This window comes from Sapajus apella, unplaced genomic scaffold (genome assembly GCF_009761245.1).
Source record: "Sapajus apella isolate SASKATOON/1434 unplaced genomic scaffold, GSC_monkey_1.0 scaffold21, whole genome shotgun sequence".
Lineage (NCBI taxonomy): Eukaryota > Metazoa > Chordata > Mammalia > Primates > Cebidae > Sapajus > Sapajus apella.
The window spans coordinates 24,663,230-24,683,116 of NW_022436961.1; the positions used below are offsets into that span (position 1 = coordinate 24,663,230).

The 19,887-nt window shown below is 59.9% G+C and overlaps 2 protein-coding genes across 22 annotated transcripts in view; both read left to right on the top strand.

Annotated features, from left to right (window-relative positions):
• Positions 1-1,492: 1,492 nt before the first annotated feature.
• Positions 1,493-9,794, top strand: FGF17 (fibroblast growth factor 17). Of its 2 annotated transcripts, XM_032288443.1 has the most exons (6): positions 1,493-3,048; positions 3,748-4,019; positions 4,199-4,235; positions 7,181-7,358; positions 7,576-7,682; positions 8,984-9,794. In XM_032288443.1, exons 2-6 carry the CDS (start codon positions 3,985-3,987, stop codon positions 9,275-9,277), a joined length of 651 nt encoding a protein of 216 aa, XP_032144334.1. In that variant the 5' UTR covers positions 1,493-3,048; positions 3,748-3,984; the 3' UTR covers positions 9,278-9,794. The 2 variants fall into 2 exon arrangements, with proteins under 2 accessions (XP_032144334.1, XP_032144335.1); XM_032288444.1 differs by having other exon boundaries at positions 1,493-4,019; positions 7,214-7,358.
• A 5,977-nt stretch (positions 9,795-15,771) lies between these two features.
• The window catches only part of DMTN (dematin actin binding protein), a 29,566-nt gene continuing 25,450 nt past the window's right edge, over positions 15,772-19,887 (top strand). For 4 of the 20 annotated variants that reach the window (XM_032288418.1, XM_032288426.1, XM_032288416.1 and 1 more), the window contains exon 1: positions 15,844-15,955. The gene's annotated coding sequence lies outside the window, so the exon portion shown is untranslated. Of the gene's footprint in view, positions 15,956-17,900; positions 18,086-19,887 lie in introns of those variants that run through there. The other 16 variants (XM_032288439.1, XM_032288441.1, XM_032288420.1 and 13 more) reach the window with 7 other exon arrangements.

The following is a 19,887-nucleotide window of genomic DNA, read 5'->3' on the forward strand; positions in this document are numbered from 1 at the left end:
AGCACATGAGGGTATGCAACAGATAAACCGGTGATCACTTGATTTCGATTTGCAAGCAGGCAGTAGGAAATAAGTTGCAAAGGTGGAGGCCCGGGCGCAGTGGCTCACGCCTATAATCTCAGCACTTTGGGAGGCCTAGGGAGGCAGATAGATCACCTGAGGTCAGGAGTTCGAGACCAGCCTGACCAACATGGAGAAACCTCACCCCCTACCCCAGTCTCTACTAAAAATACAAAACTAGGCTGAGCTCCGTGGCTCATGCCTATAATCCCAGCACGAGGCTGAGGCAGGCAGATCACAAGTTCAGGGGAGCGAGACCAGCCTGGTCAACATGGTGAAACCCCATTTCTACTATAAAAAATACAAAAGTTAGCTGGGCATGGTGGTGCACACATGTAGTCCCAGCTACTCGGGAGGCTGGGGAAGAAGAATCACTTGAACCCGGGAGGAGCAGGTTGTCGTGAGCCAAGATCATGCCATTGCACTCCAGCCTGGGCAACAGAGTAAAACTCTGTCTCAAACAAAACAAAAAAAATTGCAAAGGTGGGGGTCCCTCCTCATCGATAGGGTACCCTTTGCCCTCTGCCCTTCGCCTTTCCCCTGCCCCAGCGCTTCTGTTTTTCAGCAGGAAGAGGGTGGGCTGGGCTGAAGCAGGTGGTGGCAAGTGGCAGATTTGCAGGTGGGCTCTGTTTGCACCAGCTGGGCTGTTAGGAGAGGCAGGCGTAAGACGACCCCGGCTGGGGGGCGTTGAACTTGGCACTAGGGGGTAGGGATTAACCACAGCAGCCCAGGCTACTTCTCACTTCCCTTATCACCTCCTGAACTCCTCCCCAGCAATGAATGTTAATAAGGTCCACCCTCCTTCCCTCCCCCCACCTCCAGCTCACTCCAGTCAAGGGAGTAAGTCTGACAGTTTAGGTCAACTGAGGCTAAGCTCCAAAAAGGGCCCCTGCCCCACTTCTTGTGGCACTTGATGCGTTTTGGCCATTCCTTTATCTCAGCCAACGTGGACGGCAGCGGTTTTGACCGCATCCCTGGTGGTAGCCATTTCCTTTTTATAAACTGGGACCCTGAAAACAGAGAAGGGAAGGGTCTTACCCCAGGTCACACAGCCTGTAAGGAGCAGGGCAAGGGGGCGGGGAAGAAATCCAGGGCTCCATGCCCCTCCCACTGAGGCCCACCACTGGCTTCCCCATGGGCGTAAGGAGCAAACCAAGTTAGAAGGCCAGGCCTGGCTGGTCATGGTGGCTCACGCCTGAAATCCCAGCACTTCAAGAGGCTGAAGGCAGGTGGATCACGAGGTCAGGAGTTCGAGACCAGCCTGGCCAACATGGTGAAACCCCGTCTCTACTAAAAATGAAAAAAAAATTAGCTGGGCATGGTGGTGTGCGCCTGTAATCCCAGCTACTGGGGAGGCTGAGGCAGGGGAATTGCTCGAGGTGGAGGTTGCAGTGAGCTGGGATCATGCCACTGCACTCCAACCTAGGCGACAGATGGAGACTCTGTCCCCCCGTCCCCCTCAAAAAAAGAAAAGAAAACTAGGCCTGCAGGTGCCCATCAGGAAGGGATAAGGAGCCACAGCTGTGTTGTCTGTGATGCAGGCCATCCAGCCATGCCCAGAGTCCCCTGGCTGAGCCCTGAGGCCCCCTTGACTGGCATTTGTTACTATAGAGACCCAGGCTGGCCTGAGGGCTGGCCAGTGACAGCAGGCCCTGGCTCCATGGATAGAAACCAGGTACTTGGGCTTAGAGGCCTTGACCGGCTCCCACTGTCCCCATGGCCAGTGAGTCCCAACATCATAAAATGGAGCCCTCACCCGCCTTCTGCCCCCAGCTGACACCCCTATCCTGGAACCCAAGGCCTGAGCTGTGCCCTCCAAGTGTCTGTGCTCTCTTTAACGCCCTGCCTGGGGGCTGGGAGCTGGTGAGGATGTGGAGATGAGGTTGAAGGTTTCCCAGGGAAGGAGCCAGAGCTGCCGGAAGAGGCAGAGTGTAACCCAGGCTGTAGATGACAGGAAGAACGTGGAATGGAAGTGGCCGAAAGGATCCACAGGGGGAAAGCAGAGAGGTGGGCACGTGGTCAGCTGGCGCCTTGTCCCAGCCGTGCCACCAGCTAGCTGTGAGGCTCTGGGAGAGTCCGTTGCCCTCTCTGGCTCTCATCCGAGGAATGAGGAGGTTGGAACAAATGATGAATCCCTAAGACCACTTCTAGCTTTGACATTCTTTGAGTTTCATTCCAGAACCCTGGACTCACCCAAGTAAGCAAGGCCAGGGCTCACACAGTCCTCCCCACACCACCTCAGGCTCACCCACTCCCGGGCTGGGTCCCTGAGGAACAGCCTGTGGAGAGGTGAGCTCGGAGCTGCCTGCACTGGTCCATGCATGGGGGCAGGGGTGGCAGACCACTTTGTGGATTGATGGAGCTCAGGGAGGTGAGAAGGAACCCACAGGTGAGAGTTTCGCCCTCCCAGCCATCTCTTTAGGTAAATAAATTCACATCCGCCACTTCCCCTTCCCTTGCCACCCTGGGGGCACTGAGAACTCCAGGGAGCCCAGAGCTCAGACCTGAGCTCTGCTTGCTCACACTGGCTCTTCCCTCGGACCCCCAAGCCCTCCCATCTTCTACAGCCGCAGTCATCCACTTTTCCGTAGGGACGGAATAGCATGAAGCTCTGTGGTCACCAGTCTCCAGGACCTCGGATCCCACCTTTAATCCTGAACACGCAGGAAGGCTTCTGTGTCCCTACAGTGAAGCAGGTTTGAGGCTGGACCTGGAGGTCCAGAAAAAGCGTGGGCTTTTCTGTTCTGGCTCTTCTGTTCACTAGCTGGGTCATTCTGAGCAAATTACCTACCTGTGTGCCTCAGTTTCCTCATCTGCAAAATGGGCTAGTCACTGGCATGGTACTGAGCTGTGTGGGACTGAAGGTCATAGGAAGAGGCTGGTAGGCACTTCATTTCAGGGACACAGGACACAGGGAGGGGACGCTGAGCTGCTCCTAGCTCAGAGAGGCTCCAGGGACAGGCATGAGAAGGAACAGGATGTGGAATGGTGAGTGGACCTGGGTCTCAGAACACAGACATCTTGAAGTCTGCTGTGTGATGATTTCACACTTGACCCCCCAACATCCTGAGGCATTGCTGTCCTCATTTCTCAGATGGCACTACAGAGGCCCAGGGAAAAGGGGCGTAGGCCAGGACACCCAGCTCTTCTCCCAGTATCCGTCTCAGGCCAGCTTTTCCAACTCTCAATTGGGATTCTTCCTAGACCTCCAACTGTACCTGCCAATCCACTTCTGACCCCCAACCTGTTGTGCCCACTATTTGCTGCTGGTCAGGGCAGCCTTAACCCCTCCTTCCCCACAATCAGCTGCTCCAAGCCAAGCCCACCCCTGCCCCCTGGAGGGAGGCTCCTCCTTTTAAGGCTGCTTCTGGGAATTTCCACTCCAGACCCAGAGCCAGAGACCCCAGCCCCGCTTGACACCTGCAGCTCACCCTTAGGGAGGTGGGGCACCAGACCTTAGGGTAGGAGACTGCAGCCCCAGAGAGGGGAGGAGGGGCTCCCCCTCCCTTGCCTGCCACACATTGAGCTTGCCTGCATCAAGTTTGGCCAGTCTGTGAGGGTCAGGAATAGAGCAGGAGACCTCCTTCAAGAGGTGCCCACTGCTCCATCCCTGCACCGGGTGGCCCAGGAGAGAGGGGCAGCCCAGAGGGCACAGCACACACAACCCCACCCGCATCTGCTTTGCAGCCTCACTGGCCAGGAAGGTGGACACCTCATACCTCAGTCTCCCAATTACGCCCTCCTCCTCCCCCTCCTCCTCCCTCTTCTCTCTCCTCCTCCTCCCCTTTCTCTTCTCCTCGCCCCCCTGAAAACCTGTGGCTTGGAGAGACCTTGGCTTCTCTGGGACTCTACTCCTGGGGACTGCCCACATCTGCTCCTGAGCTTGGGGGCAGGGGGGCAACCGCCTGAAGAACCTCTCCAGCGATGGGAGCCGCCCGCCTGCTGCCCAACCTCACTCTGTAAGTGTGCTGCCTCTCCCACTGAGTTTTGTTGCCATTTCCAGCCTCAGGGCAGCCCACCTCTTCCCGGGACTCCCACGCGTGTGCGCACAAGGCTGGCAGGGTTGGGGCGGGGGCCCGGGTGCACCCTGGGGTGTGGCTGGCACCCACACCTGGGCTTACCTCCTCCACCTTCACAGGTGCTTCCAGCTGCTGATTCTCTGCTGTCAAACTCAGGTAAGCGGGCGCTCCCACCGGCTTTACCCCGATTTTCCCACCCCATCTAACTGGGGCGGGTGCAGGGAACCTGCTCCTTTCAGATGGGCAGAGGCAGAGTCTGGCCTCTCCCCGGGTCCAGGAGGCGCTGAGGTTTGGAGGGGAGTGAGCCTTTGACAGGGAGGGCAGGGAAGGGGGCTGACTTGGTGTTATCTCTGTCCTGCCTCTGAGGACCCTCCTGGCTTCCCCTGGGTCTCTGCTCCTCTCCATCCCTCTCCACCGGGTTCCCCCATAAAGCTAATGTTGGCACTCCGGACCTGAGGTACGGAGCCCTGGATCGGTTGGAAGTGGGTGGCGGTGATGGCTCAGGTGAGGCTTGGGTTTGCCAGTACCTGAAAGGATAGGTTTCGATGCAAAATCACTTGTATATCCCTCTGGCCACCCGACTCCATCAATATGGGTGCCCGGTGTTGGGGGGTGTCTCATGAGCATGTCCAGAATGCCCGGCCAGGGTGAGGTGACTTCTCACCTAGAGGGCACAGAGGTCAAGCCCGAAGAGGACTGTTTGGGATGGGATGCAGGGTTTGCTTCTCCACGCTCCCCCCACCCCATGTCAGCCCCCCACCTCCTTCCATGCACACCTCCCACCCCCAAGTCTCAGCCCCCAGTGCGAGGCTTGCTCCCTTTTTTGTGATCCTCCATAAAAGTGCAGCTATTAAAATGCACTGGTCCAGAACCGCTCTGGGGAGAGATCGCTTGGCTTTCCCAGGCCAGAGGCCGCTTCTCTTCATATCCAGTGGGGACTTTTTTTGAAGGTAAATGCCTTTTCTCTGGGAGAGGGAAAGGGGCAGCCTTTGAAGCAGTGGGGGGGTGGGAGAGGGAGAGACAACTCCCCCCCCCCTTCCTTCCCCCTTTTGCTCCAGCCCCGTTCCAGGCCTTTTGCTTCACACATCCAGGGGGAGCCAGAAGAAAGCCCCCAGCCAGGCTGGGAGGGGGCTGGGGGTGGGCCCAACCTGTTCTGGAAGGGAACTAGCACAATGGTGCTGCTGGCCGGGCGTTTATGGCCTGGCTGAGGCCCCATTCAGGACTCAGGGAAGGTGGCAAAGCGGTCCTTTCCCCCTTGAAGTGCCCCCTCACCCCCCTGGGGGGGGGGGGCCAGCAGACCGGACCACAGCCATGCTTGAGGGGCCGTCTGACAAGCAGCTGTCTGCAGTGGTGGAAGGGGAGGTCCCCCCGCAGCGGGAACATGAAAGGGACAGGCTAGGTCCCGCGGGGAGAGGGACTTGTGGGCTGTGGACTGTGGGGGGGGGCGTGGGGCTGCCTTTGTGAAAGGCTTGAAGGGGGACAAGGAGAGGAGGGGGCTTGCGGGGGCGCTCTCTGCTCCTGACCTGGAACAGACTGCCAGAGGAGGCTGTCGGCCAAGAGGGGCGGAGGGCCTGAACCTGGGCCAGGAGGCGGGGCTGGGACAGGCAGGACCCCACCCCCTGGCAGGGAGGCCAGCGAGGGGCAGGCTGGGCAGGTCCCCCACCCCAAATGCTCCAGGGTGGGGCGAGGGGCAGGTCCTGCAGAGGCTGCTCTATGGGGAACTGCAATTGGAAATGAGCAGCAGTGCACAGGAAGGGTTAACCCTGCGCAGGTGAAAACGGCCAGCCCCAGAGCTGCTCCCTCATTCCCCTCCTCAAAGGTGATATTTACCACCCCTTCCTAGGAGAGAGTAGCCCCTAACAGATGCTGACCTCGGTCTGGCTCTGTCCAGATGGCTGGGGTTGGGCCTGGGATAAAGGTGGAATTAGGGATTTGGAGCAGGGGCTGGGAAAGCCGTCCCAGCACAGGCAGCAGCATCCAGGTGGAGAGAGAAACAACACAAAAGGTGCATTCTCAAGCTGGAGCTCAGGCTGTTGCCAGCAGCTGGGAAGCCTAGCCTGGGTGGCACCTTGCAGGATGGAGGGCAAGCAGTACACCGGGGCTCCCCCACTCAACCTTACAGATGGGAAAGGAGAGACGTAGCTGGGAGGCAGCACCCCTCCTGGCTTTGCACAGTGCGTGGGGGAAATGGCTCCTCTCCCCGCCCTCCAAAGGGGAAGCAGGTGGGTGGGCACATCCCCCCAACTGGCAGGGAGCCTCTGTTACATTGTGGCAAAGGAGCCGCCTGGCAGGGGCAGCCATTGGCCCACTGCTGATAGCGCCTCTCCTTTCGGTGCTGCCTCTGCTTCCCTCCGCTAAGGAGGCACCTTGCCTGCCTGCTGTCCCTTAGTGCCCAGCCCTAGCCCCAGTGCCAGCCCATAGAGGAGGGAGGAATGCTGGAAGGGCCCTGAGCACCAGGGGTCGAGGCCGGGCAGAAGATGGGTATGAGCCCAGGATTCCCTGGTTAGTGCTGAGAAGACATGTTCACGGGGCCCTGCAGGAGCCTCCAGAGACCCCTACATGCTCTCTGGCAACTCTAACTCGAAGCACCATCTGCTCTGTGCCCCTGTGTGCTAGGCAAGGGGCCTTTCAAGGACAGTGGGGAGGATCAGGAAGGAATCTAATGGTCCTGGCTAATGGAGCCATGTCCCTGGAGTTCTGCAGGGAGGTGACAAGCTCTGGTCTAAGAGGCAGGGACAGGGGTTCTGTCCCTAATGAGCTGTGTACCCTGTGCACCTCCTCCATAGAACATAAGGATGGGATAGAACCCTGAAGGTTCCTTCCACCTCCCAGAGTCCTGATTCCAGGACTGTGCTCTGTCACTAAGTGTTCCCCAGCCTGGGCAGACCACCCCTGCTCTAGGGTAGATGCAAAGCCAAGAGGTTATGACCGGCTGGTTCACCCAGGGGCCTGGGAAGGTTATGGCCATATGCCCTCTTCACTCTGCAGGACCAGTGGCCTGTCCCCACTACATTCACCTCCTCACCCCTCTCCCTTGGATGGACCAGCGGTGGTGTCACCCAAAGCAAATTGACACTATTTTTCCCTTGGTAACCGCAAAGGGGGAGAATCACCCGTCTCCTAATTTTAACCAGTACGTGAGGGACCAGGGTGCCATGACCGACCAGCTGAGCAGGCGGCAGATCCGCGAGTACCAGCTCTACAGCCGGACCAGCGGCAAGCACGTGCAGGTCACCGGGCGTCGCATCTCCGCCACCGCTGAGGACGGCAACAAGTTTGGTGAGAGCTGGCCCTCCCCCCAGGCCACCCACACCTCCACCCTGCCTCACCTCCTGGTCCATTCCCAGATCGTGTCGGGGCTGAGGGCCCCAAGGCCCTGAGCATCCCCAACCCCCTCGCCTGAGTCTGGAGGTCAGTGTGGCTGGGCAGTCCCCTGCCGTAGCCATGGGCCGGCAGCCCCGATGGACGGAGGTTTTTCTCCCCTCCCCCACCACAGCCAAGCTCATAGTGGAGACCGACACGTTTGGCAGCCGGGTTCGCATCAAAGGGGCTGAGAGCGAGAAGTACATCTGTATGAACAAGAGGGGCAAGCTCATCGGGAAGGTGAGGCGGGAGACTGGAAAGGAACAAAGAATCAGGACTTCTAGGGTGGAGACACACAGGGCAGCCCGCTCCCCTATCCCTCCTCTGAGCCACACCCTCCTGCACAAAGACTTCCCACCCCACTCCCAGCCCACCCACTGGGCCACTCTCTGGTTTCTTTATTTTATTTTGGAGTCCCAGTCTGGCTCTGCTACCTAGGCTGCAGTGCGGTAGCACAATCGTAGCCCACTGCAGCCTTGAGCTCCTGGGCTCAAGCGATCCTCTCGCCTCAGCCTCCCACGTAGTAGCTGGCACTATAGGTGCATGCCACCATGCCCAGCTAATTTTTTATTTGAGACCAGCCAGGGCAACATAGTGAGGCCCTGTCTCTACAAACTCATGGGCTGATCCTCTCACCTCAGCCTCCCAAAGTGCTGGGAGCCAATGAGCCTGGCCAGGTTTCTCTATTTAAATGAGTCACTGGGACTCTGTTAGCCCTCTGAGGAGACTGGCGAGCCACAGGATGGTGGGCTGATGTCAGGAGTATTTCTCCAGCAGGCATCAGGAAGAGTTTAGCATCTACTTGACACTGCAGCTTCTGGGTGGAGGAGTAAGGGCAGCTGAGGGTGGAAAGTGGGGCACAGAGGTAAGGCAGGAACTCCCCCACCTTCAGTGGGGCCGGGGGGGGGGGGGCTCCAGCTCACAAGATACATGCTAAGCTGCTGCTGCCACCAAACCGCACGGTGGGCCCAGCCCTGTGGGGTAGGCGAATTCCACTTCGTTTGGAATCAGGCAGTCCCAGCCTCCCATTATGGCTGCTGTGACCACATAACTTCTGGTTTGCTTCTCTTTCTCAAGCCTCAGGCTTCTTGTCTGCAGAAATGGGCACAACCCCCAGATTGCTGGCAGGGTGGTATGGGTGGCCACGCTGGCACCCTTTCTTCTCATTGGAGGCTGCTGCCTCCTCTCCCGCGCCCAGCCGCACCACTCACCCAGGCTGCATGAGCATTCTCAGTGCTAAGGGCACGGGCACGCTCAGAACCGTGGCAGGACCTTGATCTCCACCTGCATCTCAGGAAGCTGAGGCCCAGCCTCGTACAGGGCTGCTAAATGACAAGCCTACAACTCAGATCCGCAGTGTGTTTTGGCCACTGTTGCCTTTCTAACTAGGATGCCATTTCAAAACCAGGCAGAGTTCCCTGGGCTCAGGGCCCTACTGTTCCGGTGGTCCCTCCTCCGTCCTCCAAGAGAGATGCCCTAAGGGCAGACACCTCAGACCAGGGTAGGTGGACAATGCCCTTCCTCTCCTGCTTCTCCCGCAGCCCAGCGGGAAGAGCAAAGACTGCGTGTTCACGGAGATCGTGCTAGAGAACAACTACACGGCCTTCCAGAACGCCCGGCACGAGGGCTGGTTCATGGCCTTCACGCGGCAGGGGCGGCCCCGCCAGGCCTCCCGCAGCCGCCAAAACCAACGCGAGGCCCACTTCATCAAGCGCCTCTACCAGGGCCAGCTGCCCTTCCCCAACCACGCTGACAAGCAGAAGCAGTTCGAGTTTGTGGGCTCCGCCCCCACGCGCCGGACCAAGCGCACGCGGCGGCCCCAGCCCCTCACGTAGTCAGGAAGGCAGGGGGCAACACCCCTTGGCCGCTTCCCCATCCCCTTCCCTTCTTAATTCCAAGGACTGGGCTGGGTGGCGGGAGGGCCGCGAAGCAGCCAGCTCCCTTCCCCCCCCCCCCCGCTGGGAAGGGGCAGGCCGGTGCCCCAGGGGCGGCTGGCACAGTGGCCCGGGTGGCAGGCCCTGGAGAGGAACTGAGTGTCACCCTGGTCTCAGCCGCCAGCCTCCGCCGGCCTCCCAGCCGGGCTCCTGAAAGGCCGGGTCCTCGAGACCTTGCAGACACCGTCTGGAGGTGGCTGTCCTCAAAATCTGCTCCCGGGTCTCCCTCAGTCTGCCCCCAGCCCCCAAACTCCTCCTGGCCGGACTGTAGGAAGGGACTTTTGTTTGTTTCAGGAAAAAAGAAAGAGGGGGAGAGAAAGAGAGAGAATAGATGGTTGGCCACTCCTCACATTCCACGACCCAGGCCTGCACCCCACCCCCAACTCCCATCCTCAGAATAAAACCATTTTCCTGCAAACGGGTTATCTGAAGCGGGGTGGGGGATCCGACCACGGGACCCCTGGAAACCAGCCTGTCCGTCCCGGCCAGGCGTGGCCCGGCAGGTGCAGGCACAGCCCGCAGCGCCGGGGCCCCGGGAGGCTGCGGGCTCGGCCCCGCGGGAGGCGGGCGGTCCAGGGCGCGTCCAGGCCGGGCGGCCCCTCCCTGGCGCGGGCTCGGGTTTCCTGGGCTCGCGCGGCGCGGCCCGTGCTACCTGTTGGGGAAGAAAACCCGAGCCCCCGGAGGGGCCGGGCCCAGGCCCAGGCCCAGGCCCGAGGCGCGGGCGAGGGCTCTACGGAGCCCGGCGGGGCCCGAGCTACCCGCGGACGCCAGGAGCCTCCTTGGGCAGCCAGATTGCTTTTTTCCGGTGAGGAGGGCGGGGGCGGGGAGCGGGGCTGGGCGGGCGGAAGGGGGAGGGGGCGAGAAGGCGTACCCCGTCCTCTCGGGTCCCCGCGGGGCCTGGGCGGGGGCCACACCTGAGGGCAAATCTCAAAGGCGGCGGCCCAGCCGGGATGGCGCGGGGGAGGGGACGAGCGGGGCGGGGAGGAAGGGGTGGCCCTGCCCCCACCCCAGCTTCTCCGGTGGGCTTTCCCAGGGGCCTCCAGGTGTGCGTGTGGGGAGTGGAACTCGCGGGCCATAAAACCCGCCTCTTCTGTCCGCTGGCTTTTAATCATGTCCAGGGGGAGGTCCTTACTCACTGGGACACCCCCCGCAACCTGGTGAGCTCTTCAGGGGGAACGCCCTCATTGAGCCTTCTGGGGATGGCCTCCCAGCCTCAGTTTCCCCTTCCCTTACGGAGCTTCCTCTTCTGGGGATAGCCCCCCAGTCTTAGTTTCCCCTACCTTCAGGGAGCCCCCTCTTTTGAGGATGGCCCCCCAGCCTCAGTTTCCCCTTCCCTCACTAAGCCCTCTCTTCTGCGGATGTACTCCCTCCAGCCTGCTTCCTCTCCCCTCCCTCTTCCTTCTGAGACTACCTTGAGGAGGGGGATTACGGAGAGAGGATGAAAGACGTCCCTTCTCTCTGCTCCCTACCATGGCCTAAAAATAAGGAAAAAAGAGGAAGTGGGGAAGGGCCCTGGTCCAGTGACAGTGGGAGGTGGGTGCAGCTGCAGCCCAGTTGATGGTGAGGGCCAGCGCAGAGTCTGACACCCCCACCACTGGGCAATTTAGAAGGTGGGGACAGCGGCGGCCAAGAGGGAGGTCCCCGGCCCTGGGACAGACATTCTCCCTACTGCTCGTCATAATTGCTTTTCACCAGGTTACTTTTTTCTCTCCCCCATCACAAAGAGCCTTAATCCCAGTGAAGACCGTGCGGTGTTGGGGGTAGTTTTCTAGGATGTGTGGCGGGAGGGTGGTCTGGAGCCTCAGCTGATAACTGGCGAGTTCAATGGGACTTTAAAACGGGGGCAACACCCAGCAATTACTTGAGAACAAAGGGTTGGGGGCCCCCCAGGTGTAGAGAACTGGACTTTGTGGGGTGGCTGGGAAGGAGGTGTAATGCGGAGGGGGGCTGTTACAATCCCTCTGATTTCCGCAGGAATTTGAGACATTCTTTAAAACTCTAGACTGCCTCCCTGCTAGCCGGCTCTCCGGCCCACTCCCACCCCTCCCTCGCTCGGGTTAGAGACGGCTTCAAAGGTGGACCGGGCCCTTTGTGTTGCCTCTGCTTTCTTCACGGCCTTTCTCCAGCCCCTCCCTCCCTCTCTGACCTCCCCAGCACCGACAGGCCTCTGGGGGCTGGCTCCAGAAAGCCCTCACTGTTTTCTTTCTTGCTTTTTGAGGTGAGACAGGGAGGGACAGAGAAGGGAGAGGGAGAGGGAGGGCCGCTCCGGAGGCCTGTGCTGTCCCAGGGAGAGCCTTCACCCCAGCCCAGCCCTCAGGTGCCCAGTGCCTGCTCCTGCCTTGGGTCCCTGGGTCTCTGGCTGAGCTCTGAGCCTTTTTCTCACCAAACCTCTCAGCGCCTCTCCCAGGGCACCATGCCCCAGGTGGCTTTTCAGGCTCTGGAAATCTGTTCAGCTCGTTTCCCCTGAACTAGTGGTGACCTTGAAGATGCTAAAAGGAAGAAATCACAAGAGTGGATCCCTAATGCTGGCACTTCGGAGGGGACTGAACAGGCACAGCTAGGCGGTGGGCAGGAAGGAGGCTTCCCCAGGTCCTCAGCCCACACCTGGCTCCAGCAGCCTTGCTCGCCTCTGAGCGCCTGGGTCTCTGCAGGTGTGAGCAGGAGTGGCCACAGGGGGCTAATTGCTAGTTGCCCCTTGCTGTTGGGGAAACATGAACCCCTTTAGGGGGGAATGTGACCAGTGGAGGGAGGTGGCAGCAGTAGCCACCAGTGCCTCAAATCTGATGCCAGTTTGGGATTACCAAGAATGCTCACTAAGAACAGCTCTCATATTGACCTCCCTTCTCTGTGCTGTCCTGCAAACAGCCAGACGAGGCAGGAGAGAGCCAAGCAGGATATCCAAGGGGGACAATCACTCACTCTTTAGGCCACACGAGCTGGTTCCACTTACATCAGTCTATTCAACCCTGTCCCTCTGACGCTGAGACAGTGACTTTCCAGGGACCAAGCCGAAAGCCTTGCCTCTGTCATCACTGTCTTCAGCCCTAAGTGCTTGCCCTGGCAAAGAGACACCCCCACTCCCCTCGGCCTGCCATCCAGGCTTCTCTTTCCCCTCCTCACAGAGGACCCTTTCCTGAGAGTCCCTCCCACTCTGCTCTTCGCCTGCCTGCTCCCTCTCTGAGCAACCTCAGCATCTCAGCCACCAACTCCTTGCCCTCCTTGTGGGTAACTGCTTTCTTTCCTGAACTCTGGGGCTCTCCACCATGGCCAGGCCTCACTGGGATCTGTCTAAATCTGCACTCACTCCCGGAATCATCTGTGTGCCTCCCAACACTGCCCTCCACTCCAGGACACCCGAGCTGGCCCCACTCACCTTCCCCACCATCAACCACAGCTCCACCCAGGCCACACCGTCCTGGCCACACTCCTTAGTGTCATCTTTAAGACTCCGGTCTGGCCCTGTTCTGTCTCCCTCTTCAGCCCTAGCCCCACAATTCCCCTTTAAGAACACTGAAAAACGAACTCTATCAAGCAAGCAGGCCCCCATCCTCATTTGAAGGGTTCCTGTCACCTGGCATGTCCTGCTCTAGCGCACATGCACACCCAGACCACGGGCTCCTCCTCTGCTCCACAGGCTCTTGGCACTTCCCTGGGATGAGCGACTGTCCCCACCGCCACTGGTCTCTCCAGCCATTCACTTGTCCTTGCCTTATGGTACTTGTCATAGCTTGTCCAGAACTGTCATAATGCATGTGCTTGTCATGATCCCGCTAAGTAGCAAGTGCCCCAGACGTAGAAATAGTCCATCTTTTCCTCCCCCACCATGCCCAGTGCAGTACATTGGACAGGGTGTTTACTGAGGAAATAAATCACCTGAAAACCCAGAAAGAAGTCATTGGCCCAGCACCCCACTGTCCCTCCAGGCGGAGGCAGGAGAGAGGCCAGAATCCTGTGCTCTCCCTCCTTCCTTAGGCAGATGTGGGCGGGGCGAGGGCTTAAGCAGTCAGTCCCAGTATTTCTTTTTCCCCCACAGCATTCAAGCCCTGTGCTAATCCTTCCGTTAATAAAAAAGATGGACAAGATAGAGCTCTCAAGGCACTTGAGATTTAATTGGAGGGATAAACCCATAAAAAGGCAATTCTTGGGTGGGACATTTGGAAATCCCTCTCTTACACATGGTATAACAAAGCTTGCTTTCTTTCTTTTTTTTTTTTTTTTTTTTGGAACATCCCCAAAGAGGGAAAGGGGAGATAAGAATTATTGGAAATAAGGAAACTAATATGTACCAAGCTCAGCAGATGCACAGGGACACTGGCTTGCACCCCTTCTTTAGGGCGGTGAGATGTTCCCACGTAGCACACATGGCTGAGTTCACACTCAGAGGCACCAGGCCATTCACGGTCTCGCAGCTAGTGAGCACTGCACCCGAGATTCTGCCCAGCTTCCACACCTTGCGTTCGAGGTTCTCCACTCCCCTGCCCAGGCACCGTGGGTTCTGGGGCAGGAGAGAGCATAGGCCAAGGTGGGGGAGCTTTGTGGGAGGCCTGGCATTTGCATGATTTCAGTGGAGAAAAGATGCACAAAGCAGAAAATGAGGAGCAGAAAAACGGGCGCGAAAATCAAGGCTTAGAGGCAGAAAAATGGGAGGTGTGCTCCAGGGAAGGGGAGCAGTCCGTCTACTTAGCTGGAGCTGAAATTTGTGTAGAGAAGTGGCAGGAAGTGATTGGGTCAAATGATGAAGAGTTTGATCCTTATGCTGTGGCAGGGAGGAGATCAGGAAGGGCTTTGGGGGCACCCGATGACTGTGGTCTGGTGGCAGCGTGTTGGAGGAGCGGAGTCTCTGGGGTCTGGGCAGCAGAGTCCAGTGCCCGGAAGCAGGGAAACATGGCTCCCAATCCCTGATGAGAATGGAGACCTTGGGGCCCTCATCCTTCCTTTTCTTCAGGTCCCTGTCACCCTTTCCTTCCTGCCTGAGTGTCCAGGTGCCCAGGCTCCACCTCTCCAGGAGTTAATATTTAGCTAGCATGGGGAGGCGCTCCTGGTGCTTCCCCGCCCAGCAGGTTGGTGTGTGGGGTGGGGCCGGGGGCACTGGAGTGAGTGAGACAGCCCAGTTGTGGACAGAGAGGCCTACGGAGAGGGCCCAGGGGAGGGAGGAGGCAGCGGGGCCCGAGTTCACCCAGGACATCTGGCACCAGTGACCTTGTGGGGAAAGGAGCCAAGAACAGGGCATCGTCCGGGGTCCTGGGACCCCCTGCCTGAGAGACACAGGAGCCCTGGCCCTGCGTTATGGACAAAAGCACCCATCCTTAAGGTCTTGAGAACTCCTGAACTTTCAAAGGTACGCGAGCCCTGGCAGCTGCCGCCTGCCTGCTTGGTACGGAGCAGAGCTGAGGAAGCCCCCACCTGGGGTCTGAGCTAACAGGCACCCGTTGTTCAGCGTTGCCAGCCTCAGGGTAGGTGGAACCTCCCCTCTCAGACAAGCCGTCCTTGAGGGGTCAGAGGCCCTCCCAGGGGGAGGAGGCTGGAGGCAGAGTGAGTTCATAGGACAAGGAGAGAGACGAGGTGGGGGCAGGGGATGGCATGGGTAAGAAGGGTCCCCTTGCCTCCCCTCTGGATGCCCACCACCAACACACACATACATACCCATGGGCATGCGCGCGCGCGCACGCACACACACACACACACACACACACACACACACACACCCCAGATCCCTGGCAGCAAAATGACCTTGGCAGATACCACTACTCAAGTCGACAGAGGGAGCCCTCACTCTGCAGTCCCCTCGGGTCCAGGCCTGGCTGGGCTGAGCACTCTTCCTGCCCGAGGTGGCCCCCCCCACCCCACCCGCCCACCCGTGGAGGGACATTCTGATGGAATGTGGGACTCGGGCATGGTGGGGGCAGTGGGAATGGGACCTTGAGGGACTGGAAGAGAGCCGTCCTGTGCTCTGACTTTTCTCCGGTGGAATGAGAGAGGGTTTGGGACCAGGAGAAGGTGCTCACATGGAGATGGCGGAGGTACGGGGCCTGCAGCCACGTGCCCAGTGCTACCAGCACCCAGGGGACTCTGCACCCTGCCGAAGCCACCCCTCTGGCCCTTCAGCACAGGGACCATCCCTGCCTTGCTGTCTGTCACCACCCCGAGCTCCATGCTGGCTTTCTGGAGTGGGAACTCTCCCCAGCGCTGCACGCTTTTCAAGACTGGCCTGCTCTCTGGCCCTGAATTAGGGTTCTCCTGAGGTCACCCCTAGAGGAAATTCTAGAGCCTTATGAAGGGAAGTGGGGGGATGGGGCACTTGGTGGGGTTCACTGGGCATCCTAGCTCCTGAAGCTGTCCTCTAACCCCAGCCCCAGCACTGAGGGTCCACCCTCAGACTCCCTCCTTCCATCTCCGAGGAATAGGCAGCAGGAGCCACAGCTTCCTCCTCCCCCTCCCTGCCGCCTCGGCTGAGCCGGGCCTGAGCTGCCGGCAGGTTGTCTTGGCAACGGGAGGCGGAGAGGAGATGCGCCGAGGGATGGAGGTGGATGTCACCGAGGAGGCTGCTGCGCTCCTGCCCCACGCCCTGGGCCCTTGAAGGTACTGAGCACCTTCCCCTCCTTCTCCCCTCCACCCTTTCCCCTTGGCTCCCCCTACTCTGCCCCACACGTGCTGGTTTCCATAGGAGGAGGCACCCCTCCTCCCAGGCCCAGCGATCCTACCCATCCCTCATCACCCACCTCGTTCCAGGTCCCTGACCACAGCTGTCCTTCCTGGCATCAGCTCATTCCAACTCTGCCTCTTGGGACCCTTGCACCAGAAGACAGCTCTCCTGGGGTGGGGGCCTGGTAGGGGATGGCCAACAGCAGGGGAGGAACCCAGGTTGGGATGGGGGGCTCAGGAATCCTAAAGGGCTGAGGTGTCAAAGCCCCCGGTGCAGGAGGGACAGAGAGAGATGGTCTAGGGCTGGAGTGGGCGGGGGCTTCCTCTCTGTCTCTCAGACCCTGATCAGAGGGCAGTAAGTGTGGGGTTGAAGGGACAGAAAACCGAGAGGCTGGGCCGAGGCCGGGCTGGCTGTGGAGCGATGGCCGGGGTGGCTCCTCCTCCAGGGCTGTGCCCCCTCCTGCCACATTAGAGGTGCACCCCCTCCCACATCACTCCTGGCCTTTTTCTCCGCAGTTCCACAGATCCGACACTTCATCCCCCACCCCCAGGTTTTCTCTGTAGCTCACGGCCTCCTCACCGGCTGCAGCAGCTCCGCCTGTGTCTGCAGCTCTGCCTGTGTTCCATCTCCTCTCTCAGCCACCTGCCTCCTTCCTCCCTCCCTTCTCTCTGGAGCCCATCCCTTAAGTTACCTTCTTTTCTGTCCCCACCAGCCACATACTTTCTGTCCCCTCCTGATCTCTTCCCTCAAGTCCCTCCCCCGTGCTCCTCCATTCAGACACCCAGAGCCCCCTCCCCAGATTCTAGATTTCCCCAACAACAGCTGATACCATCAGCTGACTGGCTGTGGGCAGCGGTTGCCAGGGCAACAGTGAGGGCTGCCTAGGTAGGCAAGTCTGCGGTCTGGAGGTGGAGGACGCTGGGGCCAGGGCGAGAGTCGAGGGCAAGGCTCGTTGCCCTTCCTCATCCTGCCCAGGGGGCCTGAAAGGCCAGTGACACTCCTGGGGTGGTCGAGGCTTTGCTCAAGACAGGGAAGGCACGTGCCTGTAAACTCTGTGTTGGGACCCAGGGGTCACCTGGCAGGAAACTCCCTTTTCGTGAAGCTGTCCTAGGGAGAGATGGGGTCCTTCTCTCTCTCTCTGCTGCATTCCATTGGCGTTCTTGGAGGATTCAGGTTACCGAGGGGCCAGCCCAAGTCTCTGTCCTGGGGACCTGGTGGCACCCCTCCATTCTGCCCTCCCAGGAGAGAGTGCATCCTTGGGTGACCAATTCTGGCCTGTGCCTGTACCCGCACCTCGAGATGCTGAGCCCCCAGAGACCTCAGTTGCTGCTGTCAGATGATGGGGTGGTCCTGAACAGGATAGGAGGTGCAGGAGTCTGGAGAAACCAGGCATCATCCCCCTGGGTCATCAGTAGCCCCCCTTCCCCCCCCACCGCCCACCACCCACAGCAACTTGAACTCTGGTTGTTTAAGAGGAGGCTGAGGGGCTCTGAGTACATGTAGGTGTGTGTGAGTGTGAGTGCTGCAGGCTGGGGTGTGGGAAAGGGAGAGGACAGTGCTGGCTGATTCTGCTTCGTCATGACGCTGGGTTAATGCTCCTCTTGTTTGAAATGGATTGAGCTGCAGCGCTGGTGGAAGAGCGCACACATCCACACACACACCCTCGCCGGCCACACGCTATCAGCTGGAGGTGGGGAGGGCGCGGGGAGGGCGTGGGGGAGCCGCCAGCTCGCCCGCCCCCAGACGAGGACTCCCCAGTACCGGGGAAGGGGATCCAGGAGGCCTAGGCTTGCAGAGAAGCAGGGTGGGGGGCCAGGCGGGTGGGGCCTCAAAGGGGAAATCAGACTGCTCAGCCGAGACCAGCTCCCCTCCTTCACCAGCTCCCACCCCGCCCACCCACCCCAAGCCGGCTTTTTTCCTGTTATTTGTGCTCCGGGGAAGCACGGCTGGGTTCCTGGAAGAGACGCCGATTACCTTCCTGGGGGAAGTGCCAGCCGGTGGATCTGGCCTGTGCCTCTCGGGCCTCTGTGGCCTCAGAGCGTCTGGGCCACACTGTCTGGGAAGAGGTAGGTGGCAGGGTCTCCGCCTCTCCTCCCTTCTGTGAGCACTCTAGGCCACAGCACTTGCTGGTGAGCCAGGCTTTGGGTGGTGGCAGGGTACCAGGTGAGGGGGGAGCCCACCGTGGGCCCTGTTCAGTGGGCAGATGGGTCTGCCCCTGGGACCAGCTGGGCCTGATCTAATGGAATCTCCTTCTGATTTGGGGAAGAGGGTCTGGGGTGTTCTCAGCCCAAGGATGAGAACTGCTACCAGCCCAATTCCCTCTTCCCTAGCCTCTCTGCCCTGCCAACCTAGCTGAGCAGGCCAGCAATGGGAGGGACAGGACCGTGGGTATGGGACTGTGGGCAGGGGAGCGTTCCCGCTCTGCTGAATGCTGGGAGAGGAAGTCCTGCTGGCCTTCCCACCAGTGCTCCACCCTGGGGGTTGGAGCAGTTCATTTAGGGGCCTGAGGCTGTTGGTTTGGTGCCTGGTTTTTACGGGGAGTGGAAGAGAGCCTGCTCCCAGACAGTGGCTAGCCAGGCTGGGGTGGGGCTGAGTGAGGAGTGAGGCAGTGACAGGGCGAGGCTGCAGGCCCAAGCCCAGTGCTCAGTGCTTCCGCGTCCCCACCGCCAGGGTGCTTGAAGGGGCCAGGGCTGAGCAGACATGCAGCCCCCACAGGGTTCTGGGGCTCCCCCTCCCTCGCTCTGTCCCTCGGGGCCTAGCAGGCCTGGCACCCTTTCCGGGGCAGACACACCTGGTGTGTCCTTTCCTGGGGACCGGTTGCCTGGTTGTGACAGTCAGAGGAGCAGGGACAGGTCCAATGCAAGGAAGGCAGTTGGGCTCTGGGAACGGGGAGCCCGGGGAAGGCCTCGGGACTGGGGAAGTGGAGGGCTCACTGTGTTGCTGTACACGTGCGCAGCTCTGGGAGGGATGCCAGGGAGAGGACCGGTGGGTGGGTGTGAGTGGGTGTTGGCAGCACCGCATGTCACTGTGAGGGGCCTCGATGGGGGAGTGGGGGCGTAAGCTGGCACACAGGGCTTCGGAGTCTCCCCGTGTGCACCGCGTGCGTAAATCCTGCCATGGTTTCAGGGTGGGCGCTTCTGCCTGTGCGCACCCATCCATCTTGTCTCTGTGGCCAGGTGTCAGACTCCTGGGTCACATTGTCCGCTGGTGGGCCGATGTCTGCAGAATCCGTCTGCTAGAACTCCCAGGTGTTATGGAGACCAGAACAGGGAGGCCCCAGAATCTAGAAAGCTGAATTGAGGCTGCGTCTCTCCCCGCTCTGCCAGGCCCATTTGTACAACAGGACCAGCCATAAATGGAGGGGAGCAGGACCTGCCAAGTCAGCCTGAGGGGCTGCGGGGCCTCTTCAGAGGGAGGGTGCAGAGGGCACGCAGAAACCCAGCCAGAGAAAGACCTGGGAGAAGATGGCTGCACATGCATCTCTGGGTGGGCCGGGGGCCAGGAGAGGGGCCGGAGGGGGCACCCAGGCCCGGTTTCGTTGTTATCAAGAGAACAGGGGAGGCCAGGCCTAGAGCAGGGGCACTCTGAGCTCCGCACGCACCCATGCTTGGTCCTGTATCTGAGTGTGAGAGGATGCCCTGCAGTGCTGGGTCAGGGGAACCCTCATCCTAGCAGACACAAGGGTAAAAAACACTGGAGTGGGGAAGAAGGAGAAACTGGGAGAAGAGGAGGGAGTTCCCGGGCTCTGTCAGCCTTAGAATAGACTTGGGCTTCAGGCTTTCCCTAAGTAAGGGACACCTCTGATGAGCCACTGGCCTAGAGCAGGCCTCAGCCTCCTGGTGTCCTTTTCCAGGGGGGAGGGGGGAGC

What these genes read in the sequence shown, in the direction of transcription:
- FGF17 (XM_032288443.1), top strand. Translation starts at nt 3,985, where the DNA reads ATGGGAGCCGCCCGCCTGCTGCCCAACCTCACTCT. An exon ending in CTGCTGCCCAACCTCACTCT is followed by an intron (nt 4,020 to 4,198) that starts GTAAGTGTGCTG and finishes CCACCTTCACAG; the next exon opens with GTGCTTCCAGCTGCTGATTC. An exon ending in TGAGGACGGCAACAAGTTTG is followed by an intron (nt 7,359 to 7,575) that starts GTGAGAGCTGGC and finishes CCCCCACCACAG; the next exon opens with CCAAGCTCATAGTGGAGACC.